Genomic DNA, 27,325 nt, shown 5'->3' on the forward strand with positions numbered 1-27,325 from the left:
TAATCTTACTTCACAGAGTCATGCATCGTCTTGCAGATATGCAGAAGAGCATTGAGTATAACAGGGTCCTTTGTAGATTCCTGCTGATGCCTATAAAGCGTTTTAGAAAATGCAATGAAAATCCTGCATTGTCAAGATGCAAAACAGTGAATAGAGCAACGTATATTTAATGAGTAAAAAAAACCCAAACAAACAAAAAACCCCACTATTTTGAATGTGCTAAGATGCTCTTCTATGAAAAAACAGAAACTTGTTCCAGTTTCTCTCAGTGGATTATCATCACTTAGCATTTGCTTGCAATTCTGTAATCTAAAGCAAAAAGGTGATCAAGAAAAAGGCATTTCCAAGAATCTATTAACTGAAAAGAAACACCTGACTTCTATAATAACTGAGCATGAAACCTCATCTTACAAATGCATTTTCAGCTGCAAAAATACCTTTTTTTAATATATAATGGAGCTTGTAAGAAGGAACTCTCTTCTCCTCTTTTACACCAAAGTAACAGTTCTATACGATGATGTCAGATGGAACAAAAAAACCTTTCATAAACTAATTAAAGCAACATCAGTTGAAACAATGCTCATGGAACAAGTCATCTGTTGATCAACATTAAGTAGCATCAATGTGATTACTTCAATTTCAGCTTTCATTGTGAACAGTTAAGCAGTCAATCAATAGATTAACAAAACTGACAATTCCCCAACTCCCCCCACAGCCTAGATTTATCTTCACAAGACAAGTGGACTAAACAGTGGCTCAATCCATCTTCCCTAATAATCCTACAGAACGTTGCCCAGATTCTCCAGAGTGCATTTGATCTGAATATTCTCCACTTACTTAATAAAAGATTCCATGATGCACTTGCAAACCTCCACTCTCACACTCTCCTTCTGGAACATATCCAGAAATGGCAAGAATTTCTCCTGAAAGTACAAATACATGAATAATTAAAATAAGGTATTTTTACAAACACAAATTATAAAATAAATATTTTGGGTAAGTTTTATTATCAGGATTGTTGGCTTTTTTCTTCCCCAAAATAATTTTCATCTCTTTTTTTATTTTTTTATTTTTTTATTTTGAGGGCAGTATTTTAGTTTGGAAGACTACTAATGAAAGAAGGAAACAGATGGCTGAAATGTATTACCATTACTGATTATATATAAAATACAAATAATTACAAAAAAAATACAAAGAATAAAATACAAAACATACAACAATCTGAATCAAATGTAGCAAATTATTAAAAAGCAATCATACAACTGAAACAGCTTAAAATCACAATAAATTCAGACACCTGTGAAACAACTGTTAGGGTATAAAACAACTGAAAAAGGCCATATGCCTATTTTCCATCGAGGATATGTCCAGGTCTAGGACATTCAAATTTTCTTCAAAGGGCTTAAGGTTGTTCAGATGCTGAGATATTTTGTTTCTGCATCATCTCAAAAATACAGTGAGCGTAAACCTGTCAGATGTACTTGAGCAATCTATGAACAAGACTTGACTCCAAAGCCATAGACTCAGTCTTGAATTTTACTCTGGAGAGCTGGTTTCACTAATTTGACATCTGCTGCCTTTCCTTTTTCCACCTCTTACCCAGACTCTGACTTCTCTAATTTTCTTTGTGATTTGATGTCAAACTTAAATTCTATGACAGAACATGTTAAAGGATAACACAGGAACAACTAGCTATCAGCACTTACACCCAGAGATACAAATAAGTGATATTTTCTTTTTCACTGATTGTCTTCTATACTGTAACAACAAAATTTACAGAATTTAAGTGCATAAGCAAGAAAAAGTACAGGAAAGTGCAATTAGAATAATGACTATTTAAGTAGTAAGCAGTAGACAACTCCCAAGATGTTTCTGCACTTACTTACTTGATAAAAAGTCTTCTCACAATGTGAATTTCCAAACAATCTAAACATGCAACTTGGCTAAACTGTCTCACGGAAACCATGCAACACAGTTTCTCCTAAAAAAATTAGGAAACATGATACTACTTACCACTGAAAAAAGCAGAGAGAAATCATTGATGTAGGTAATAACTTTCTGAATAATTGACTGCAACTTAAAAAAAAAAGGAAAATGATTGTAATGTAAATTAAGAGTATCCACAACAGAGAGCATTCTCTGGTCACTCAGAGAAAACTGGGTTGGAAGCCTCTTCAATGTTCATTCATGCAATTTATTTTCTGCTAAGCAGGATCAAATACTGCTGTGCTATTCCTAGCAGATGTTTTTCCAACATGCTCTTCAGAACTCACATGAAGAGAGGATAACCAGTCTACCCAGGCTTTATTTGTTTGTTCTTTACTTTCTAAGGCAGACTTTTCTGATTTATGATCTCCTGCTCACTAGACTAAAATAAAAAGTACATATTGTTAGATTTTCTCTTGTATGCACTTTTTCTACTATTACTTGGACATAATCACAAAACCCTTCTAGAACCACTCCAACTAATTTACATCTCACCTGACATACAGTCTCAAGAACTGGATGCTAAAACCCACTGAAGCTCTTGCAATTTTAACTAGACATAGATTTATTATTACTTACCTTCACTTCTGTTTACACAATGTTCCATGCCTCACTAGAATACTACTGTTGACTTGGGAGTTCATTATTGCTACTTACAGCAAATACACTAATCTCTGTTTTAGCTTTATTTTCTGGACTGAAAGATGGACCAAACCACAGCATTATGTTGTTCCAAAATGATTCCAAAATTACAACCAGCCTTTAAAAAATTGTTTTGTTGTAGGAGACATCAGCAATGTTTAAGAACCAGTTCAATCAAAGAAAATCTGCAGATTTTGCAGATTTGTTAAAAAAAAAAAAAAAAAAAAAGTTTTTACCTGTGGGTAAGCATCTTCAAATGCTCTATCAGGAGTCATGTGTTTGATAACATCTGCCAAAACTGTATTGACTTCTCGCTTCTGTATAGTGAAAAAAAGAGGTTACATAAGAAAGTAATGAAACCAGAATAGAAATCAAATGACTGAAAACCAGTTGGATAATTTATTTCCATTTGCCTAAGCATCAGCCTTCTACACAGCTCTAGCTAAGCAAAGAACTTTAGCCTATATTCCAGTAAATCCTCATTTAAATCAGTGCAATAAAAAGTAAGAAATATCACACAGGGTTAGGGGTGGTGGTGGTGGTAGAGGACTCCTTTGTGCCATATCTTTTGTCACTATTCATCTTTCATGAAAGGAAATACATTTTTCATACACTAAAGAATTTTAAATATTAAACTCGCATGGCTTTTCTATTTTTAATATTGAACAGCTGATATAGGCACTGAACGAGAAGACCTTCAAAGGAAATAAATTAGCACATACCGTAAAGTGTCTGCATGTATACTCCACCCACACTTCAGCACAGTTGATGTAATCCTAGAAATACACATGTCCAATGATTACCAATATTTACAGGAGGTTAAGAGAAACATGCATGAAAAAATCAAAATAATAACTGCAGAGGTGTGACTTACGCAGACCTAAAGATATGGAGATACTGACGTACTTCAAAACTGCACTACTTATGTAGGCAAGAAGAGGTCAGAGGGATTATATTAAAATACTATCAGGGATTGTACTTTTGGCAACAGTAGGCATCTAGGAAAAGTAAACCATGCCATGCAAAACATACAGCCTGCTGAACAACAGCTGCCATTTTGCCCTGAACCAAGGATGAACATGGAACTGCACTGTCAATAACTCACCTGTGGGTTCTTCAGCTTCGTTATAACCTTCCAGGCTTCATTCAATATTTGAAGGTGATCATTTTCAGGAGGATCAGCCAATGCCAGGTTTAACCCCAAGGAGCGAAAGAGAAGATGCTAAAAGTAATGAGAAATTTAAATTAAAAGCAGAAGATCTGTTTGTCCAACACTCTTCTAGAACACGTAGAAAGATTGTTTAGATCTCCTTTTATTTCAGTAATGTGCAACTCGTGGAGGCAACTAGTATAAACAGAGTATGGATAGAAAGCAGAAGAAAAGATGCAAGTAGAGCATAAGTAACTCAGCCAGACAGCAACAAAGGAAGTGTTATATTACATCCAAATGTTACCTTTGGGAATCCAGATTCATCACACTCTTTAATCATGCCAATGAAGTCCATAGACCTTGCAGCAATAAACTCTGCTCTGAAGGCTGACATTACTGAATTTAATAGCAGAGCACTACAATGAACATAAGATAAATCAATACAGTTCAACAGCAACTAGAAGTTCTTATTAATTAAAGAAGTTATATTAATATAAATTGACAACTAAAACCAATCCAGCATCTTTTCTAAATTTTGAAAAAGCAAGGGGTGAGCAAAAAAGCCTTAGAAAATTAACTTTTATTCTTAAGGACTAATTTTAAGCTACCAGACAAAGAAAAAGTAGCCTGTAGAATACTTGCTCTGCATTGTTTTTTTTTTGAAAGCATCATTTTGACCAAAAACTTGCCAGGAAAAAAATATCAAGTAAATAGTATTTAGAAACACACTTCTTTTTAATTACAGAACAAAAGTATACTTTGGAAGGACAAAGCTCTATCCAAGTTTTTTCTCACTAAATTAAAAAGATACATACGTGCATAAGAAAATCAGATTTCTAGTAACTGCACTGTTAGGATTGTAAAACAATAACAGAACATCCACTCATTATAATACAATTGCCAATGACATGTTTAGACACTTACAATCAACTGCTTTGATCCAAGTTTGTATTACTACTGAGCCAAAGCTGCTGTGGGGGAGTCAACTCATTACTTCAAAATCCACCTTACTGATATTATTATGCAAATATAAGAAACAAAATACAGTATTACTCAAAAGGCAATTCCTTTGGGCAAACCCATCCACAAGTTAGCACCAAAGCTGCTGCACAATCGAAGCAATACTGTGTCCTCACCACTCCAAAGTGGGCAGTCTGAATACGAGTCAATTAACCTTGATAGCATGCTTAAAATAGCCCAGCATCCCGTTCCTAACTGAGCATTAGTGGTCCCACTGCAATTTAACTGGAATTTGCATTTTTTCATTAGACAAGTACTTCCAGTTCACCAGATACGTGCTTTGCAATGCAGAGAAGCAGGCCGACGTTTTTCACTTAGACTGCCGCAACATGATTATGAAATATACTGAGATTACTTGAAGATTTATGAACTGGTGTGACTTGCTTTGTGACTCTGTGACACCCATGAGAAGACAAAGCTATGTGACTCCACTTAAAAAGAAATTTACCAGTTTTTAGACAATCTAAACTGGATAATTCAATTTCAAAATAAATAAAGAAAGATGAGGTACCTAACCCATCTTTACAATGGGATGCTAAAAAGCATTTTAAAAATAAGTTCCACAGCACTCACATAAAACAATTAATACAGATTAAACAATCTTAACATCATTTTTTAAAAATCATGTTCTTCTCCTACTCCTTAGGTCAGTCACAGTATGCTAATGCAGAAGTTTCTCCTCTTTAAGTGATTAACATATTTTAGCTCCTCAACCACGCAGAATTAAATAGTGTAAGGCACATCAAAAGCCAATGTAATTGAAAACTTTCACAGAGCTCGGCAGTAAAATGAGCTGAGATTAACTCATGAGCAGGCTAAATCACATTCACAAAGCTCAGAAAGAAAACACATCCAAAACTTTCAGACCATCTTCCTGAATTATTCACTTAACATGATTAGTCTGCACACAGACATCAAGGTGACATTTGGGATACTAATTTTAGTTTTGAAAAAAAAGCAGTCACCTAAATATTCTTCCAAAGACACTGGCTGCTTTACAACTTTCCTTGGAAAACACACGTATAGGCTAACTGTAGCTAGGAGGGCACAGGTAAGGAAGGGAAGGAAAGCAGAGAAAAATGAAGCACAACCAGGGATCAGACAGGGCTGATGCTTCTTAAACTTTGCCTTAGGGGACACAATGCAGCAACCAAATTAATCAATTAAACTTTTGCTTTACAACTAATATACAGCCTGGCAGAATTCGTCTCTGGAAAAAAGATGTTAACAATTATAATCAGTCATTTACATGAGTAAGGAAAGCCATACAATGCATCCAAATAGTGGTTGCAAAATGGAGACGGAGAATTTTACTACAGGCACTTGGGGTACTCATTACAGACTCATGCCTTCTGGACTGCACGATACTTACTTGTTTCCCAGTTTTTTGCACCTCTCCATCATCTCGGTAAGCAGAACCTGTAAGAATTACTCACTAAAATTAGTAAGATTCTGTAAATAAATTCAGGTTTTTTTTACTGTACTAAAATCTACTAAGAACTGCTTTAATTACCTCCCCAATGCATTCCAATAATCCCATCTTATCCTGTATTTACAGCACAAGGAAACAGTAATGTAGTACAACGTAAAAAACACAATGGGTACAGCAATATTATAATCAAAAACGCTATTTTATGGAAGTCAAACTCAGGCTCTTTATACTAGCTTGTATGCTCATGTACAAATTGACTTTTTTTTTTCTTTTTTTTTTTTTTCTTTTTTTTAAGTTTTATTAAAAAAAAACGGTAATAGATTTAAATATTCAATGCCCTTGGATTATATTCATTTTTCTCCCCTCAGTTGCATAACTTTTATATCTTCAGAAAGCAATTACTTCAAAATATCATTCACAACAATGCTTTGTGATGCCTGGGGCAGCATGGCAGGAAAACTGTGTGACAGAAAAGGATCTGAGCGTGCTGGTCAGCAGCTGGCTGAACATGAGCCAACAGCACACACAAGTCACCAACAGAAAACATTAGAAACAGCACAGGGAAGAGATTGTTCCCCTGCAGTTGGCCCTGTTGAGGCCACATGTCAAGCACTGTATTCAGTTTTGGGCCTGCTCACTATAGCACATTGACCTGGGCAGGCTGGAGAGCTGGGCAGAGAGAACCTCTTAAGGTTCAAAGAGTAAATGCAGAGTCCTACACGTGTGAAAGAAAAACCAAGTGGAGTCCAGCGGATGCGGTTAGCCTCGTTTCAGTGGTGTCTAGTGCCAGTACCGGGGGGTAGTGGGCACAAACTGTAATATGGGAAGTTCCATATGAGCATGAGAAAGAATTTCTTTACTTGGAAAATGACAGCACTAGAATAGGCTGCCCTGAGAGGCTGTGAAATTTGTTTCTCTGAGGACATTCAAAATCCACCTGAACATTTTCCTTAGTAACCTGCTCTAGGGAACCCACTCCAGCATGGGGTTGGACTAGATAACCTCCAGAAATCCCTTCTAACATCTACAATTCTATGATTCCGACCAAGGCACTGAAGCTCATCCAAACAAGGGCAACAAAGCTGGCAAAGGGTCTGGAGCACAAGTATTATGAGGAACAGCTGAGGGAGCTAGGATCATTCAGTTTGAAGAAGGCTCAGGGGAGACCTTATCACTGTGGACAACTACCCGAAAGGAAGCTGCACTGAGATGGGGGTCAGACTCTTCTCCCAGATAACTGCAATAGAACAAGATGTAATGGGCAACCCCTGGTGCAACTTGAGGCCAAGCAGGATATTAGGAAACATTTCTCCTCTGAAGGATTTGGTCAAGTATTGGAAAAAGTTGCCCAGGGAAGCAGTGGAGTGACCATCCCTGGAGACATTCAAGAAGCATGCAGATGCTGCACTTGGGGACATAGTTACTGGGCATCGCAATGATGGGCTGACAGTTGGACTAGACAATCTTACAGGTCTTTTCCAACTTAATAATTCTGTGACTTTCATTGTCCTGAATGTACCTCTTTTTAAAAAGATTAGTTAGCAGTGCTTTCAAATGTCCATATGTGCTTTAGGTTTCTATTTTGAAAACCCTTCCACATGATGTCTCTTAGCATGATTTGTACTAGATGACAGCAGAACTTAATCAGCAGTTACACATACAGCCATTTAACACAAAACACAGAAAAGGGGAGCTGCTTTTAATGTTTTTTTGTAATTCTAACAAATTATATTTTAACATTCCAAAAGCAAGATCTCAGACCTAATCACTGTATTAGACAATAAAACATTGAGCAGCCAAGCTGAAGTTGCTGTTGATATTTTAGCTTTATCATTTATAATCCAATGTGCTTTGCCATAAATTTTTACAATTTATAAGAGAAAGCATTTATGCTGCCAAAGTTTCAGTTTCATATTTAATACTTATACTTTTGTATTGAGCACCATCTCCAAGAATTTCAAACAAGAAAATACATGGTGTTACTACATGAGATGCTTTCAGCACTCCTAAGGTTTACAAAGCATTGCTTTACTCTCAGCACTGCACAGTTAAACAGTGGGGAAAAACATAAGTGTAGGCCTATCAGTTCTTCAGCAAGTTAACTTCCCATTTCAACATCTCCATTGGTACAGAGCATTACCACACTTACCTCAGGAGCATGGTATGCAATACACTGTAAAATCCAGTCTATAGCAGGAGAGTAGAGAGTTAAATACAAAGGAATTTCTACACATTGTACTACCAGTTGATTCTGAACCGTATCCCCATGAATCTGTCGAAATAGAACACAAACATGCACCACAGTGAAAAAGTACTTAACTGAAACAGTGACAAACTTTGTTCGTTAACTAGGAACTGAGAAACAAGAGCATACAATTGGATACCAGGAAGAGTCTCCTAACAAGAATTTAGACTGGATAACAGAAGAACTTCTTCACCAAGGGTGGGCAAGCATTGGAACAGGCTGCCCTAGGAAGTCCCCATCCTCTGAGGTATTTAAGGGAGTGACATGTGAGCAAAGTACTATGGCACATGGTTTAGTGATGGACTGGTAGGTTAGGTTGACTGTTGATGATCTTAAAGGTCTTTCCCAACATTAATGATTCCGTGATAAAAATTCACAGACATTCTTTGCACACTGGGAAAAAAAAAAAACCAACAAGATTATTCAAAAAAACATAGAAATATACTAAATAGAGTAGTTAAAACTTACTAGTGTGCATGTAACATTTCCTATACTACATCTGGAAACAGGAACAATCCTAAATCTAGATTTAAGAACTTGAAATGTTCTCAAAAAGTATTTATATAGTTCTTAAGCAAACTACAACATACTTAAGTGATTTGGCAAATAAAAAAAATACTATTTACTCACTTGTTTAAATGTTAGAAGAAAGTCAAAGAAATTTTTGTTGAGGCTTTCTTTGAGCTGTGGTGCCACTTCCATCCCAACCTGTAGTAAAAGAGAAGGACTTCATTTATATCTATCACCTATGCTCCTCCTTCAACTGTAAAACAAAAAATGTATTTTCCAAAGGAATACACTTAGCTGCACCCATCAAAACTTGCTAATATAATTGTGTTCACTGACAATTACTCAAGGCAGTTACACTGAGTTCAAACATGGTTCGCATACATCAGATCCACAGGACTACAAGTGGTAAGGAAATCAGTGTCTACCCAGTACAGCAGCCTGTATTTGTTGTAGACAGAAAGGCTACAGCAAAAATCATTTTTAAAAGCCAGCCAAAAGTTTAGAAATTGCTTAAAAACATGCACAAAAATTTCTGAGGATGGAATGAAGGAAGCATCCCAGATGAAAATGTTAATAGACACAGGAATAATACTGATGAGTAATAGAAAGTTACAGTTATACAAGTCCTATAGTGAGGCTGGAACCTGCAAAGGGAACTAAGCTATTTACACCAATTTTCAATACAAATAAAACGGGGAAAAAAAAAAAAAAAAAAAAAGGAAACAGCGTAAGAGTTTTTTTTTTTTTTTTTTAATTTGTTTGAAGGAAAAGACAAGCTGCTGACCATATCAGATGAAAACGGCAGTTAATTCCTCCCCCACCTCATTAGTGGCAGAGCTAGCTGTATTAAGTTTCCGACACAGAAGAGCTATCTGGTAGCCTACCCTGCAAAGGTATGCTCTGGCATAGACTGCAACCAGTGGATCTCCAATTCCTCTAATCACAGACGTTAATCGTGGGAGACATTCCGAAATCCCCCTGTTAGATTTTTCAGGAATGAAAATGAGACTTAAAGTTAAAAAATCTTTAAAGTTAAAGAATTATACCACCTGCTGATAACCCAAGAAACAGCCTTGTAGACTGACAAACAAGCATGATTTACACATTCACCGTTGGTAGGAGTTCCTATTAACATGTTATTTCAGAAGCAAATTTAACATTAATAACATATACTCTCTATTTGAACTGCAGCATTTGCCATTAGGAGCAGTTCAAACACCCAGGTTTGTATACTTGGATTGTAGAAAGACAAGTGTAAGCAGAAAACTTCTCTGCTTCGGAGAAACAGCAGAGCTCTAGCAGTACTGTAACTCAATGTGAAAAAAAAGCAACTCAAGTACTGCCAAAACTCCTTGAATGTCTCATTTTCCCACAGGTTCTTTTTGACAGAGCTGTATCAGTGCCAGGAGATGAGGCCCATCGATTCCAGCACAAGAAGTGCCTTACATTGGTAATGAAGCTGTCTCTGTAGTAGCAATTTGGCTAATCACTCATTTCAAAATTCAACTGAAAAGGACAATGACATGTGAAAGAACATTTTCAGCTCAGCAACTCACACTGTCTGGCAACATCTGAAACTTTAACCAAGACTCTTGTTGCTCCTAATTTGTTCTTCCAACTCTGTTTCTATTAAGCTGACATCAATATTTTCCTTTTAGTTTTTCTCCTTTTTGCCTCTTTCCTAGTACTGACAATCTTTCTTCCCTCTCCACCATGTGAAGTCACTGCTTTGTGGTGGGGTTTTTTTTTATTTGTAAACTCCTGAATGTCACAATTATAGATATATTTCAAACTCACAAGCATTGCTGCGTTCCAATTTGTACCACAGTCCACCCTGCATTTATTCCATGGCATTCTCACCACAAACATCAAAAACTCAGCACTGCTTCTTCAAAGACTTATTAACACCCTATCCACTACTAAAGATGGAATGAGCACACTTAGCCCCATAAAGTAGTTTATAAGCCCAACCATCCCCATCCTTCCCACACTTAGCATTTACTCTTACTTCACTCTTACGTTTTAGATAGGAATTTATTGCACTTCAGTATTGCTGCTTCCACGTAACTGAAAAGAAGCCAAGTTAAGGAACAAAACTAATGTATAAGCCATTTAAAAATAAACTTCAACATTATATACCAAACACACTTCAAGATGTTTTGCAATTAACTTCACTATGCTTTATTGTTCTTTACAATTTGTCTGTAAGATTTTCTTTTATTCCCGAACTCTGCTCTATTACTGCCATGCTATTCACAGCCAATTCAGCTTTCAGTTGAGTATCAGGTATGGCTGAAAATTTAAGACATGCAGCTCAAAACAAACAAAACAAAGTCAGTAGAAACACAGATTACTGCGGGTTTTATTGCAGTAAATATGTTCATGTTTGGAAAAGTCTGCTGAAAAACATGCGGATGTGTTCTGACAGCCTCTTTTGACAAGGATACAATCTAGGAATGAGTTCCCTGATTGAAGCAATCTTGAAAAACCAGTTTAAGCAAGTCTCTTTAGCAGTATCGTTAACAGTCTCTGGAGAAAAATTATCTGGGAAAAAGAAACAACAAGTCAGAAATATTAACATTCTTCCTGGAAGCAAGTTGCTTTTCATTCTAGATTTAAAATTGTATTTTTTCAACAAGAAATTAGGCACAACATAATAAACTGTTATGTTTGATTCTCCACTATTTCTTACAGTAGTAAGAACTGAGTAGATGTGCAGCTAGAAAAGGCAACTAGAGCTTCCAACTTGTGTTATGTAACATTTCAGTCCAAGCTGAAGTCAAGCTCTCAAAACTAATCTTAGCTCTAGTGTCTGGGAAAATCTAACCCCTGCTTCCCCATAACCATTACTTCTTACTCTGCTTTTATCTACAGCATGCATATATACATAGCTGGTAAATTATGTTCTAGCACTCAAATTCTTCACTCTTAAAGATTATTTTAAAAAAATTAGACTTTAAGAATGATCTTGGAAGGAGGAGCAGGAAATACTAGACACACAACACATGTTCTTGCACACTAAACACCCAATGCTGCAGTGCAGTCTTTTCATGAGCTTTGGGGCTTTGTATATACCAGCTGCCAGCAGGAAAAAGCTGTCACCCTAGAGTGGAACAGATGGGTTATGGGGATAGTGCACTGGTCAGCTGGGCACACAATTGCATGCCTCTTCCTTCTCTAAGTTACTTGAATCAGAAGACAAAACAGGCTTCTGGGATCCCACAGATCCCAGACGGTCAGGAAGGATAAGCCCTCACAGAATAAGGCTAAACAAGCAGCGACTGCAGCAAATATCTGCTCATGAACTCCTTGTGTAACATTTTTAGAACACCAGTGCTGTCTTATCCATGCCCTCAGAAAGAGAGAAGGCCCTGTTCCACGTGGAAGTATCCCATTTCCTAGGCTAGAGAAGCCACAAGATAGACGCAGGTTTCGTATAGCAAGCAGTTCTTCCTGAGCTTAGACCAAAGCAGTTCTCGATCTGTCTCGGAGGCTAGAGAGGCTGGGCCTGAAAGCTTCTGGGGTTCAGAAAGGCATGCATGGCAAGAAGGAAGATCTTCCTTCTCCCCATGCTTTTAGAGGTGCTCTAGGAGCTCCCACCTGCGGTTCTCCTATCATCACTGCAGCATGAGATCACCCCTCCAAAAGGAGGTTATTGTGCTCAGGAATTGGGCTGTGATACAGGAACTATCTGCTTTCGTTAATGTTTATAAGAACAGTTTCTCACTTCTGCAACAAGCAAATGTATTTTAAGTACTTTATGCAAGTTTATTAAGTATAAGCTGTTTTCAGGCTGCTGCCTCAAAACTTATGCCTGCAACTCAATGTTACCACTGCAGTATCCACTACATAAGAAAAATGTTTTGTATCTCATGTACACATACTAAATGCACTGTATCATAACTGCTAAATATACACTTTTACACCCATGTTGAAACTTCAACTGAAAAAAAAAAAAAAAAAAAAAAATGAGAAGGGCCCAACTCAAAAGACCACACTAGTTTAGTAAAGCAAACTCCAGCCTGCTCCTTCTTCCAAAATTCCTCCTTAATGAGAGCAGAACTATTAACAAAAACATCTATTTACTGAAAACTGAGCCTCTCAGCTTTGTCTGTTAAAGTCATACAAATTAAACTATTAAAAAGCAGTAGTTTAAGATGACAGCACATGCTAACAGAAAAGAAAAAAAAAAAATCTTCCCTCATGTAATTCGGCAATTCATATTTAACTCTCTCTGTGCTTAGAAATGATTCTTTGTGAACTCAAATCCCAGGAAGACCCAGTTTACGTTTAGCAAGACCAAAACCACAAGCACATTTTATTACACTTCAGATATGTTCTTCACAGCTAAAGGTAAACTTGCAAAAACACTATGAATGGTGGATGCTACAAGCAATGGACGCTTTATTTAAAACTAAAATTAACTAGATCCAAAGCAAAACTGTTTTTGCAAGAGATAAAGGCAGGGGTCCAGGTTAACTCTTCTCAAATCGGTTTCGATATGATTTATTTCACAGGACATTAGGAAGAAAAAAAGCAAAGCTACCTGATGAAGAGACACGATTGTCCACACACATTGACAGAATTCTTTCATACACTAGTTTACCTGGTTAAAACAAGCAAACAAAAAAACCCCAGTAAACATTTTTAACAAACTGTAACACACAAAGTGTTGATTAACATACACTGAAATCACCCAGAAGAAACCTTACAGCATGCTAACGTCGTGCTGCCCTCTAGTGAGACTGAAGCATCAGTAGCCAGCATTTAGCACTTTGCACGCTGTAAAACATTTATCTGTCTCCATAACATGCAGAAGATGCATCCAGGTCAGAAAAGGACAGCTAGAGTCCTGCCTTTGCTGGGCCTGGATATTATTTTATCTTCAGCAACTTCACTGAAAGCAGGAAAGAGCAAAGAGGAAGCAAGATCTGACAGAACAATTGCTCTGTGTCATAGCACATCCTGGCAAATATCAATGCCCTTGAACTTCAAACACCACCACAAGCCTTCCGTAACAGCAGAAAAACAATAGAAAAACATTAAGTGGATGACAGTTTCACATGAAGGATAATTTAAAAATAATAAAACTAAAATAATTCAGTAACATTTAGATCACTTCATAGTCCCTGCTCAGCTAAAGAAAAATTATCAGACTTCAAGTACAAAGAATGAAATATTTAGACTCAAGATTCTATGATTCTATGATTCTATGAAGCTCAAGTCAGAAATGAGGTATTTTAGTAATAATTACAGCATTTTAAATGCTGAAATTCAGAGATCATGGATTTTCCCCAAGGTTTTGTTGTGGACATTCACTATCACATAAAACACAGAACTGCTCCAAAATAAAATATTTTTATTTTCAAGTCTTCACTAATGTGAGTTTTTGAACAACTACAAAATACATTTGTATCAGTAGTTTCCAAATGTGCACATTGGAAAAATATTTACTGTTAAAAGAGAACCATTTCAGTGTTTTAGGATAATTTACTTTTGTACAAAAAATAAAAACAAAAAAAACCCCACCACCCAACACAAAACAACTATACTTACCGAAAGTATCAAGTATATCCGTTATTAAGACAAATTTACTTGGATAAAACTGGATTACTGTGGTGTCTGAAAGAAGCTTTGAACACTAGAAAGGGAAAAGAAAAATAGACAACAATTAAAATTCATGCTTTTGTTCCATCAGATTGGATCAATACCTACAGATGGAAGTAACAATTTCCCACCAAAAAGAAGAAACTTTAAAATAACCATCCATGGTACCCTATTTTTCAGATTATTCTTCATTTCCAACAGAATTAGTCACAGAGCTGTTTTTTCTTTACACAAGGTAATCCATAATGCAGAATTTCAGCTGACTCTGCAGACTTGTGCATTTATTCAAACAGTTCTATTCCAGAAGCTGCATAAAAAGACTCCTTCCTTAAAAAGGGCATTTTCTGATTTCTCACCCTCAGCTTAAGCCCCACATATGAAACAAAAAAATCTGATAATAAACTAAGCAAAAATGTTAAAAATTTAGCTAATGAGCTTTTAAACAAATCTTCGCAGTTCACATGACCAGCTCAAACCTTTTGGAAACAGACCAACTGGTTCATATCAGTCAAAAACTTCGGCAGAGGTTTATTCAGAATGGATCAGGTTCCACCTGAAGAGCCACATGACTGTGGGGCAGAATCCCACCTTCCCAGCATCAGCCAGATGTGGCCTCTGCTCTCTGTAAGACTGAGCAGCACAGGAGTCTCTGTCACCTCCATCCCTTCAACAGTCTCAATGGAATAAGTAAAAAAAAAATGCAGGTTCTCATTATATTCCAGAAATTCACATAGCAATCTGACACCCCACGATCATAACATTTGAACAAGCTTTGATGAGGGGTGTGCTTTGTGTCTCTGCTTTATTATCATGAAAGAACAAGTCTGCACCAGAAAGACATGTGAGTGTGCATTCACACCTCACACCCAAAGCAGAAAGGGTTATACTAATAGTTATAGGCTATATATACAAATATATATATATGTGTATAATCACAGCCTGATGTCAAGGAAGCTTCTTAATTCATTAAGAGGATACAAGACTTAAAGTTATGCTCTTTACTAGGAAGAATCAGCAACACGGTTAGATTTCTACCCTGTCTTGTTTTCTAAGCATAGAATTACTCGGTTATTTTTAGACTCCTTTATGTTTCATCTTGATGTTCACATTAATTAACCCAATGCCCATCTCATTCTTACCAGTCTCTCCATTAATTAGGTGCATCTGCTGTACAAAATTCAAACACAAAGTGCAAATATACAGACAACACCAAGATAACCATACTCAGTTTTGACATTACTTTTCTGAAATGAAGGACTGAACCCCGTCTTAGAAACCACCTTATCTGAAAAACATTAGTGATGCCATTTGTAAAAGAACACTAAAAATATTAACGCACAAATTATTAATATATGCCTTGGTCTTTTTTTCCCCTCCTCCAAAGATTCCATGCTGCTTTCCATTAAAAACATTCACACACTTCACAAAGCTATAACTTCTTTTCCAGAATAATTTGCCGATTTCATATTATTACATTAGAATGAGCCACTTTAAGTCATGCATCATTTTCTGATCTCCCCTTATCTGTGTTTCATTTCCTTTATTGTCTTTACCACAATTTAAGCTAAAGTTACTGCTGTTTTCACAAGAGTACCCAACACACACAAAAAAATCTTAACATAAACCCACCAGATGACTATTAGCATTACATCACTTTTGCAGCTTTTAAAAAGATGTCATTATCTCCTCTGATGCACTCTGCCTGTGGCTTTTTTTTTTTAAAGCCACATCAAACAAGAGAACATTTAATTGTCCCATTCCCCTCTGAGCCCCTTTAACAGCTCATCACCTTAAGCGAAACAAACCGAAAGATAGCAGACAAGTTAAAAAGAAATAACATTTTAACAATTGAATTTCCTGTAGTTTGCAAGGGTCCTAAATCAAGCTATTCCCTTAGTAAGTTTGGATGGAGAAAAACACTGATGCTTCAAAAAGCCATTACTGTACAGGGGAGGGAAGAAGAGAAGAAAAAAGAAAAACTCCATGCCTTAGAGGAAAGTATTAACTACATGTTATTCACTCTTATTATCTTTTACCAGATACATTTTCATATCCTTTTTTTGTCCACTCTTTTAAATGGAAATCCCATCCCATGTACCCTAATCAAAATCCTCAAACACATCACTTCATGCCCTTCAGATTTACATCCACAGAGCAGTAAGAGCTAATATTAAGCAAGTAGGTGGCAAGCTGCAATTACTACTTCTGAATGTCTCCTTACACATACAAATACAGTACTCAAGTAACTCCAACCCAGCACGATTGTATTAATGATCCTATCCCTTATCTTTCCCTAGTTGTTACATTTTGCCCTTAAGACCTAAACTATCTGATCCACGCCTGGTATGAGAAGGACTGATAAGACACAACACAAACATGATGAGATCAGCATTTTGGAGTCTCACTGCAGTAAAATGATTGAAGAAAAGAAGAAGTATTAAACCAGTACAGTATTAGAGGTAAAAGAGTATGTGGGTTAGTTTTTCCTATGCTTTCATTCCAAAAAACCTGAGAAAAGGCAGATTTCAGGTATGCCAAGCTGCTGAAGCATACATTCCACTCATGTTCCATTTATACTAGCAAACTAAACACAAATTTTTATTCTCTTCCTACCTCTGGGGATAACTGTTAACATAACTTATGGCAACTTGAACCATCTTATAGGTAGAGACAGAAGAGTACTCAAAAGCAAACCTCCATCTTTCCAGCTCTAATTTTAACACTGGAATACCTGTCATCTTGAAAAACGTCAGGATTGCAAGATAAAGTTCAACAGCTACGAGACTTTAAGGTACAGCTACACTGCATGGCACGAAGCACTATCAAATACCATTCAATAATTCAAAAACTCAAGGTTCTCTTTCAGAATATTATGAAACTGACTGCTTTAATTTATTCAGGAGTAGCACAAGAAAGTTTGAATTTAGCCACCCCTTTACCAGATTACTTGTCTTAACAGTAATCCTGTTTGGTTTGACACTCTGAACAAAGTAACTGCCATTCTAAAAGCTCTCTCTGAACAATCTATTTTCCGCAACACTGGAACCAAAATTCCAATAAGCAGACTGTGGTCACTTCCACCTTGTACAGAATTAGAAAAATATGAATTAGTTAATGGCCAGTCTATAACGCACTAACAGTTTTGAAAAAGAGAAATAGCAGCAGTTGGTTCAGTACTATTTGAGACAAACTGTAAATACTCAAACTGTTTGACAGAAGATATAAAGAAAGGCACACTCCTTTCATAAGCAGTTTTGAAATAAAAACCTAGAGTCATCCTACTTTTCTTTCTTTTGTTTTTTTAAACCTCCAGTCAATACTGCTGTTCTACATCAGGCCATAAAAACGTGTGTGAACTTGTGTACATAAAAATGCATGTGTACTGGAAGCTTCTCTAAAAGTAGGTATGCCACTTCTGACTGATCATCAAACAGCATCTAAAGATTATAGAATTTCCTCCACATAGTATTTCAATAAACCCCAGAAAAGATTTCACTACATAACAAGTCAGATTTTTAACTGTTGTCAGAAGTCATAAAACTCCAAAAGAAATGAATTTCAGTGCAGACTAAAATAAATAGAAAACTAACAGAAACTCTATTTTCCTCTTGAAAGAAATAGGACAAATCACATCACCAAGCCCACCAGAATGGCACAGAAGAAAACCACTTGAAACTTACCTGAATGACTATTTTCAGAGCTTTTACTTTCTGATCAGAGGACCAAGCATCCTTTAAAGACTGGTTGAGTTCTTCAATTCGATTCACATAATCCTGCTGAGTCAAGTTCAACAGCTCTTTCTGTGACCCCTGACAAGAAAACACAAGTCTGCTTAGTGAGGCAGAGAGAGAAGGGGAAAAGCAGTGTCAGATCACTGAGGGGAGGAAAAAAAAAATCCTTATTCTCCCTTAACTTTGCATCATCCACACCTCTGGCATTTACATGGGGATGCATCACAACCACTTTGGTTTTCAAGACACATGCTGGTACTCAAACACTGTCTGCACAGTCAGAAATCAGACTATTTCAGTGGTACACTATTATATATATCATATATAATTGCTATCCTAACACTATACAGATTCATATTAGGACCTATGTAGCAGCAGCATAGGAGACAAAACGCGTTTTGCCAGCAAGTTCCTAAAAAATTGCTTGACAGCAAGAAACAGCTGTATTGTAGCCATTAGGAAAAAAAAAAGCAAAACCAAACAACGACAAAAGCTTAAGTCTCAAGTACTTGACAGTCTTCTTTTAAACTTTGCAATCTTATTTTTTCAACAAACTACAACTACAGAGCAAACAGCAAAACAGAGATTGGAATCACACTTACAGACCTTATAAAAAGCTTGCATATCAGAAATGAGCTAGGAACGCACTGGAAGGCAAAATAATTATTACACAGAATCAGAATCACAGAATCATAGGGGTTGGAAAGGACCTCCAGAGATCACAGAGTCCAACCCCCTGCCAAAGCAGGTTCCCTACAGCAGGTCGCACGGGTAGGCATCCAGGCAGGTCCTGAACATCTCCAGTGAAGGAGACTCCCCCACCTCCCTGGGCAGCCTGTTCCAGTGCTCCGTCACCCTCACCAAAAAGAAGTTGTTGTGCACATTTGTGCAGAACTTCCTATGCTGCAGTTTCCGGCCGTTTCCCTTCGTCCTGTCTCCACACACTGCTGAAGAGTCTGGCCTCACCACTCTGCCCTCCACACCTTCGATATTTATAGACCTGGATCAGGTCCCCTCTCAGTTTTCTTTTCTCAAGGCTAAATACAGTTCATTTAGCCTTTCTTCTTGTAGCCATTAGGAAAAAAAAGCAAAACCAAACAACAACAATCTCAAGTACTTGACAGTCTTCTTTTAAACTTTACAATCTTACTTTTTCAACAAACTACAACTGCAGAGCAAACAGCAAGACAGAGATCAGAATCACACTTACAGACCTTATAAAAAGCTTGCATATGAGAAATGAGCTAGGAACGCACTGGAAGGCAAAATAATTATTCAGGTTTTAGGAAATGGGTGGTTATAAATGCATGCAGAAGACCAGAAGTAGTTTCTGGAACAGTTGTTAGAAGTAGCAGAGAAAAAAACTACTTTTAGGACTAATTCTGATCTATATAACAAGCTGCATTACAAAACAGATTTCATGATCTCAATGTCTAGAAACAATCATCGGTAAAAAAGAACAATTACAGATGAAGAGAAAAAAGAATGTACTTAATGCAGCTACAGTTTCACACAATGGTACACGTTACTCTCTGGTAAGGAATACTGTATTTTTCTGCTCAAAGAATCCATTGTGTGACCATCAGAATTGTGCTTGCTAAGGCAAATGGCAAACTGAAGCTCGTTAGGAGGCTTCAAAACAACATTATCCAAAGCCACAGTAAAAGTAACCTAGAGATTCAGGTATTAGGAAACAAATGCCTCATCCATTCTCTGTAAAATACTGCACTTTGAGAATAATTTGAATATTAAGTACAATACTAATTATAAATATATTGAATATTAAATATAATATAAAAAACTATGAAATCTTAATTAAGAAGCTTACTTCACTTGATGATGATTGATGTAATTGAATCAGAAACTTTCCTACCTCTTCCAGATCATCCAGTTCTTCCAACCTTGTCCTCACTTTTTCAGAAACTGCTGAGCCACTAGTTGTAGCTTTTCCTATAAAAGATGACGTGTTTGAGATTAACATTTGAACACCTGGACTTCAAAACGGAAACAAATCGGAAGGAGCCTGACAAACTCAGCTACTTCAGTGACAGAAGACAGGTGGTTCCGTCCGTTTGGTAGCTATTACTGAAAGCAAGCATTTGATCCCACCTCTGTTTTGAACATACAACTTCTGTTGGTAAGGACAAAGCCATAGGATAATTTATGTTAGAAAAGCTCAACTTCACTCCTCAAAACAGGCCTGATTTTGAAGTTACAGCAGGTTATAACAGACTATCCAACCAATTTAACATTATTTAAGATGGAGATTTCATGCCCTCTTTCGACACATTGCTCCAGTGTTTGACCATTCTCAATCCAAAGCATTTCATTTTTCTGCAGAAGCTGAAATGCTGCACAGGCTGAACAAGTTCCTATGGGATTTGCTTGCTTTCCCTTCCAGCAAGCAGAAGAGATGATAAACGTGATCCTCAACACATTATCATTAATTCTAAATACAAGAAAGTTTTAAGCTACAACGAGAGGCAATGAATTACGTGTTCTTCCATAGCACATAATCACGTGCGAGATGTAGATGGTGTTTTTGCAGTAGAAGTTCCCAGTATTTTCTGTATATAGTGTAGGCCTTGCCTGAACTTCTAATCCTCTTGTGAAACAGCTGTTTTTCTTCCACTAACAAAGTTGCTGAACAGAGTAAAAAGTTAAGATTGGAGGTGTTCTGACTTGGCTAGAATTGAGACAGGCACAAGATAAAGGTAAAGAGGCAGGGTGGGGAGAGCCCAGCACAGGACAGAACAAATGTGCTCACACCTGACATTCACTGCCCTCCTATCTCCATAGGAAAGTACAAAACATACCAAAAATCAACAGGTTGGTAACAGACCTTATATGGGAATGGATCATAGCAACAGCGTCGGGGATACTGTGAGCTGAGCCGCTCACCAGTGGGCGAGTGCTAGGAGAGCATTACCTGCGTTGGAGTTCGGGCACCGAACAGAATGGGTTTTGCTGACCGGTGCGCAATTCCTCCTTTGCCAACAGGGGGCGCGCGCCCGTCTTGCAATAATGACTAAGAACTGCTACCGCTGCTATCTCTAAGATCTACACCTAACCTGAAATTTTTGACTCCGAGTGATTCTCGCACTTGAATTCATTAGCTTACAGGAATACAAGACGAGACAGACGTTTTGTCTTCAGCAGTTATTTTAAGTAGAAATCCAGCTTGTCTTACTGACAAAAACAGCAGACAGCCAAGCGTATGTCAGGGCAGGATTACGTTTCAACTGTTCTCGACCACAAGTCTGTCGCTCGCACCCTACTTCAAGGAACACTGCTGGTTAGACACAGAGAAACCGTTTACCTTTTTCAGATCCCATGTACAGATTCTGTGAAGAAACAGAAAACGCACATTTTCAGAGAACATGTACTCACCAGCATTCCAAGAATGCACAGGATAGTACAATGCTAATGAAGGCTCTAATAATTTAGACATAGACCTGAAACTACAAGTTATTTCTGTTGTTAGAAAACAATAAAAAGACGGCTCAACAGACTTTTGGTCTCTGTTCCTAAACAATCAGAAGTGACAGAAAGGATGCACCACAGCTCACAACATTAAAACGTGCAATATTTACTCAGGAAATGGTTACAAAACAGCGGCACCTAAAACCCATTATAGGATGATAATAAACAGATAAATAATAAACAAAATTGGAGGAGCTTCCACTTACAATAGAGAGCTTCTCAGTTGTTGTGTATCTAGCAAGTATTTCACCACGTTTGCTTGACCACTGTTCAAAGTCACTTCCTAGTGCTGAGCTGTCATCTTTATCCCGTTTCTTTCGTATGCCATCCTATGAGGAGAGCATGAGAGCAGATGTTAAAACCATTTTAACAAACCTAGGGAAAAAAAGAGAAAACTGATAAAGGTTAACTCAACGCTTCAAGTGTTTACTGATCCTTCCACAGTTACCATATTAAAAATATACATCAACATGAAACACAAAGGGAAAAACTTCATTCTATTAGTACAGTATATTCTCCAAGCCTAACATTAAGCTTCTAATTGGTGAGACAAATATTTTCTCCATGGCTGGCTTGGTTGTTTGGCTCCTTTTATTCAGTTAAGTGTCCTACAGTATTACCGTGGAAGCAGTGGTAGCCAAAGGATCTGCAGCCGCTGCAAAGAGTGACAAGGGATCGGTACCATCCAACACACTGCTCAGTGGGTCCATCACAGAACTAGAAGAAGAAGAAGAGGTAGAAGAAGTACTTCCTTTCCGGCTCATCTTCTTGGTCTTGGATTCGGTAACCTGGAAAAGTTCAAAACTTGTCAAAAAAAAAAAAAAAAAAAAAAAAGTCTTCCCCTGTCTTTTAAATGAAGCATTACAGACGACATAAACCATAATAGTGCAAAGGAAGCAAGGACTCATCTACCACAAAGCCTTCAGCATCAGCTACTGCATTAAGTAGAAGCACATTTCTGAATCCAGAGGCACTCTTCACTAGCATTTCCATGACATCTTTTCTTCCAATTCTGAGTCTACAGAACTCTAAGAACACTCATTCTAAATTTATTTCCAGTATCTCTCTTTTAGTTTTTTCCTCTCTCTCTTTCAACTTCTTCCTTGCTATTTCCTGTGTATTGGTTTTGGCTGGGACAGGGTTAATTTTCTGCCTGACAGCTGCTGGTACCTGTGGTGTTTTGGATTTAGGATGAGAAAAACGTTGATAACATGCCAGTGTTTGAGATGGCGCAGAGCCAGGCTTATACTGAGTCAAGGACTTGCCAGCTTTGTGCACTGCCCTGACAGCAAGGAGCTGGGGTGCACAAGAAGCTGGCACAGGACGGGACCAGGGCAGCTGACCCAAAATGGCCAGAGGGATGCCCCAGACTACGTGGTATCAGGCTGAACAACAAAAACTGAGCATACTGCTATCATCTCATTGAAACTGGATATTTTTTTTTGTACACTTATACTTTTAAAAACTTCTCATATATCAAAGTTTAAGTGTTTTACAGCCTACAGCTGACTGGAAGTTCATCCAAAACAAATCTTACATCAAGCCACGATGCAGGTTATTTGTGATGCAATTATTTGATTTCCAACTTATTACTTATTCAGAACTTAACGGAATCAAGAAAACCCAGAGTTGAAATGCTCTATCTATCGGAAAAGGATCATTTTTGACACTCAGCAGTACCAGCAAATGTCTGTAAAGGATGAACAACGGAGTAAACCTGGACACTTCAGTAGCACCACCACCAATTTCAAAGCCTTTTACTTTTAAAAGGAGAAGGAAAACCAGCAGTTTTACTACACGTTTGCCTTCCGAACACACAAAAAGAAACTCACTGTAATGGGTTTCAGTGGATGGTAGTCACCAAAATCCAAGGGCACAGATTCTACTTTGCAGACATCAGATTCTGAAGCATAATTTCTTGACCTGGCATGCCTAAAAAGCCGGATAGAAGGGTGAGTATATACACATACAAATAATCACTTGTGAACAGAGAAGCACGTATTTACATAGATGCACCTACAAAAAGAAATATCCAGTGGAAAAGAAGTCAGAGCGTATACTGCAATTTTTTCTCTTTCTTACATAAACTGAAAGCATTTTCCTCGCAAGCATTCAGTTGCATTCTGCAGATGGGTTCTCTTCTGTTTCAACGAGTGCAGAATGGGCAGTTTAACAGAGCATAACGAGAGGGGCTGATGGAAATCACTGAACACATCTCTTAAACCGAGTGAAGGGAAATGGTAGGTGTGAAAACACAAGGGAAGAAATCTAAGCAGTTGTGCTCATGTACTGTGATCATATACTTACATGGTGGATAAGCTTTGCTTCTCCTATGAAAATTAAGTACGCCATCAAGCGGAAAAAAGAACCATAAAAACATAGATATTTCAATCTGAATTTAAGAGAGTGCCGTGAGAACTATGGTCTCCACGTCTATTAAACAAAACAACTTGATTCCTGAAAACAACATAAATGAAAGTATTTGAGTGAAATCCTGTTGCCACTAGGAACTAGCAGTACGACACACCATTTTTATCAACCGCAGCTTAGGACGCTGCTCTTTTGTAAAACAGAACAACTGCCCTACATTTTTAATTGCTGAAACAGAAATATCTATGTAAGCATGCTTTTAAATTATGTCTGACAAAGTAGGAAGGCAGAAAAGGGAGAATACCACATTTCTATTGCTCTGTCACAGCTCTGCCAGTATTTCCATACCTCTTCTTTATACATTTCTCCCAGTCAATGGTGGAGAAGTAAGCAGCTCACAGCTCACACATGGCACACCATTCCCAGGAGGGTATCAATTGTATTCTCATAGTCACGTAAGGCATCACTGGACAAGCACACACGGCAATGAAGAAAAGCTGCTTCCCCTACAATAGCCCTTTACAAAGTACATTTACAACATGATAAAGTGCTCAGCACAACTGGAACCAGCACAGGGATCAGAGGAGCCTGCTTTCAGCTTTCCAATCTCACTAAACAGCCTCACAACAAACTCCCGCAAGAAAAGAAAAAACACCATTAGCCACACCAAGCTAGGTTTCATTTCTGGTGCACACAACAAGATGCACCTCAGGCGCCAGGCAGATTCCCCAGCAGCTTGGAGTCTTTTTCCATACACAACAATCACTGCATGTGGCATCAATCTCGAGCACCAGCCAGACTGCCAGCCCCCTCCTGCCCAGCAAGAACCTCTCACTTCCCCCCAGCACTGGCATCCTGTAGGCACACAGCCCACCACAGGCTCAGGTTTACAGCCATACTTATTCTGTTTAGTTTCTGTAGGGTCACCAACTACACAGGATCCAACCCCAGTAAACAGCAGAAGTGCTGACGCTCACTTGATGCCTTACAGACACACGTTTTCTTAGCTACAGCAACACAAGTTTTCAGTTACCTGCAGCACAAAGTATTATACATATACACGTATACACACACACACACACCTCATCAGCCCACTAATTACCACTAACTCCGGCATTTTCCTCTGTTCGACTCTGCGTTCAGCCGATGGCTTGTTAATTACACCGTAACTCGGCTGCAGCAGGAGAACAGGTCTTACAAAACAAAACAAAACAACAGCTCGCTAGGAAAGCAGAACAGTTTTGGAGAAGAAAGAAATAACTACAAACATCTTCCCTCACTGCCAGGCAGAGCCCACGTGCCCCAGCCCGGCCCCAGGCCCGCCCTGCGGAGGCCAACAGTGACACTCCCGGGCGCTGCTGTACCTCACCCGCTCCTTCTGAGAGAGCGGCACCAGCCACGGCGCCATCACCGAATCAAGCAAAAAGTGAACCGTCCTCATCTAGCTTTCTTGCTAACCTCGGGAAAATAAAAACCCACAAAGCCGCAGACGACAGCGGCAGGGACGCCCGGCCCCCGCCCACTTTTCTCTTCCCGAGGGCGAGGCGGACGCCGCTCCCCACCGCCCATCCGCGCAAAGGGAGCGTCTCCCGCATCAACGCCGCAGCCCCTGAGCTGCGGGTACGCGGAAGCCGAAGACCGACCCTCACGACTCAGCGGGAGCCCGAAACGCGGGAACCCGAAACGCGGCCCTCCCCCAGCACCACCTCGACGGGACGGCGCTCCGCAGAATGCGGGCCCCAGAGCCTCACCAGGGGAAGGCCGCCATCTTGTCCCAGTCACGTGCGGCCGGTCGTCACGTGCCGGACGTCACGTGACGCCGCCAGGCCGCCACTTCCGCCGCTACTTCCGCCCCGCCTGGGGCTCGGTGCTGATGGGGCTGTGCGGCTGCGGGGAGCGGGGCGCGCAGTGTGCAGTGTGCAGTGTGCAGTGTGCAGTGTGCAGTTATACGGGCTGCTTTAGCGGTACCGATCGGGAGATTAGTTTCTGGACCGACGCGTTATGTTTGCGAAGGCAAGCAGGGAGCGCTGCTTCTAAAACTTGCCGGTTGTGCTCTGCTTGATGTGCAAACAGCCGTGTGTTTCTCAGCTGTCCTGCTTCGCAGAAGCCCTGGGGAGTTGAGATAGACTTTTATCTTTGCATCCACACGAGGACTTTTTTCTTGGGCTTCACGTGGGTTACAGTGCACCAAGATAGAAAGTTGCTCGTTGTGGCAGAACAAGTAGTGGAAATTTGCCAAAAGGGAGAAAAACAGCTCAAGGTCAGGGAAGAAGTCACTGTGATGAAGCTGAAGGAGAAGTACAGCAGGGAAACGGGGCACACAGTTGCTTTGGATGCAGCTGTGCGTGCCCAGAAGGACACGAGCTTGTACTGAGCTCTTGGAAAATGCATGCCAATAGTTACATATCTATGTCTTAATTTTAGGTGTAGAACCTGAACTGCGAGAGCACGTCCTTGATTTATCAAGTTGCCTGGTACATATCGTGAGGAGTAAAGGAACGTTGGTTTTCTAACACCACGTTGAAGTTAGAGAGCTTTCTTCCCATATTTTGCATGACAACATCACGAGGTTGTACATCTTGGAGGAACAGTTAGTTCTTTTCAGAGACTGCATGTTCGTTGTGCAGCGTGTTCAAGCAGAAAACAAGATGGGTAAAAATGAGAATGCAAAAGTAAATGTACTCTTACACTGATGTTACGGTGGCATGCCAAATCAAGTCAGACAATATTAAAGATGTATAAATAAGCATATCAAGAACAGAAGCAGATCTGGCACTTGACAAGAGAAAAGCCTCATGAAGCAACGTAAGGATAAGAACTAGGTTGGATGATCACAGCCAGTTGGCAGTGGCTCTATGTCCAAGTGGGGGCTGGTCACAAGCCGTGTCCCCCATGGGTCCATCTTGGGACCGGTGCTCTTCAACATCTTAATTGTTGACTGTGGCCGAGTCACCAGGTGGGGCAGAACTGCTGCAATGATGGCAGGGAGTGGGGGATGGCTGCAGGACAGGCTGGGCTGTGCCACCGGTTGGACACGGCCAGATGAGGTGATCCCTAGAGGTTCCTTCCGACATCCACCATTCTGTGATTCTGTGATTCTGTGATTCTGTGATTCTGTGATTCTGTGATTCTGTGATTCTGTGATTCTG

The 27,325-nt window shown here is 38.9% G+C and overlaps 1 protein-coding gene and 1 long non-coding RNA gene across 5 annotated transcripts in view; one reads left to right on the forward strand and one right to left on the reverse strand.

The window, feature by feature from the left end:
* The window catches only part of VPS35L (VPS35 endosomal protein sorting factor like), a 54,335-nt gene extending 28,353 nt beyond the window's left edge, over positions 1-25,982 (reverse strand). For 2 of the 3 annotated variants that reach the window (XM_042835341.1, XM_042835340.1), the window contains exons 1-22: positions 25,928-25,982; positions 23,639-23,738; positions 22,427-22,594; positions 22,013-22,135; positions 21,643-21,667; positions 20,197-20,273; positions 18,273-18,401; positions 14,542-14,626; positions 13,532-13,591; positions 11,433-11,529; positions 11,005-11,052; positions 9,870-9,963; positions 9,106-9,183; positions 8,380-8,502; positions 6,171-6,217; positions 4,083-4,194; positions 3,734-3,850; positions 3,351-3,404; positions 2,865-2,945; positions 2,014-2,076; positions 838-923; positions 10-90 (exon numbers count right to left, since the gene is read on the reverse strand). In XM_042835341.1, coding sequence (XP_042691275.1) covers positions 10-90; positions 838-923; positions 2,014-2,076; positions 2,865-2,945; positions 3,351-3,404; positions 3,734-3,850; positions 4,083-4,194; positions 6,171-6,217; positions 8,380-8,502; positions 9,106-9,183; positions 9,870-9,963; positions 11,005-11,052; positions 11,433-11,529; positions 13,532-13,591; positions 14,542-14,626; positions 18,273-18,401; positions 20,197-20,273; positions 21,643-21,667; positions 22,013-22,135; positions 22,427-22,594; positions 23,639-23,738; positions 25,928-25,944 — 1,865 coding nt within the window. In that variant the 5' untranslated portion in view covers positions 25,945-25,982. Of the gene's footprint in view, positions 1-9; positions 91-837; positions 924-2,013; positions 2,077-2,864; positions 2,946-3,350; positions 3,405-3,733; positions 3,851-4,082; positions 4,195-6,170; positions 6,218-8,379; positions 8,503-9,105; positions 9,184-9,869; positions 9,964-11,004; positions 11,053-11,432; positions 11,530-13,531; positions 13,592-14,541; positions 14,627-18,272; positions 18,402-20,196; positions 20,274-21,642; positions 21,668-22,012; positions 22,136-22,426; positions 22,595-23,638; positions 23,739-24,524; positions 24,651-25,927 lie in introns of those variants that run through there. The other variant, XM_042835342.1, reaches the window with a different exon arrangement.
* Positions 25,983-26,036: 54 nt separating this feature from the next.
* The window catches only part of LOC122169312, a 3,840-nt gene continuing 2,551 nt past the window's right edge, over positions 26,037-27,325 (forward strand). Inside the window, exons 1-2 of one of the 2 annotated variants that reach the window (XR_006171545.1) lie at positions 26,037-26,140; positions 26,601-26,981. This is a non-coding gene — a long non-coding RNA (uncharacterized LOC122169312). Of the gene's footprint in view, positions 26,141-26,196; positions 26,982-27,325 lie in introns of those variants that run through there. The other variant, XR_006171544.1, reaches the window with a different exon arrangement.

The sequence above is a fragment of the Centrocercus urophasianus genome, unplaced genomic scaffold (assembly GCF_019232065.1).
Source record: "Centrocercus urophasianus isolate 14NV4802_14NV808 unplaced genomic scaffold, USGS_Curo_1.0 seq_51, whole genome shotgun sequence".
Lineage (NCBI taxonomy): Eukaryota > Metazoa > Chordata > Aves > Galliformes > Phasianidae > Centrocercus > Centrocercus urophasianus.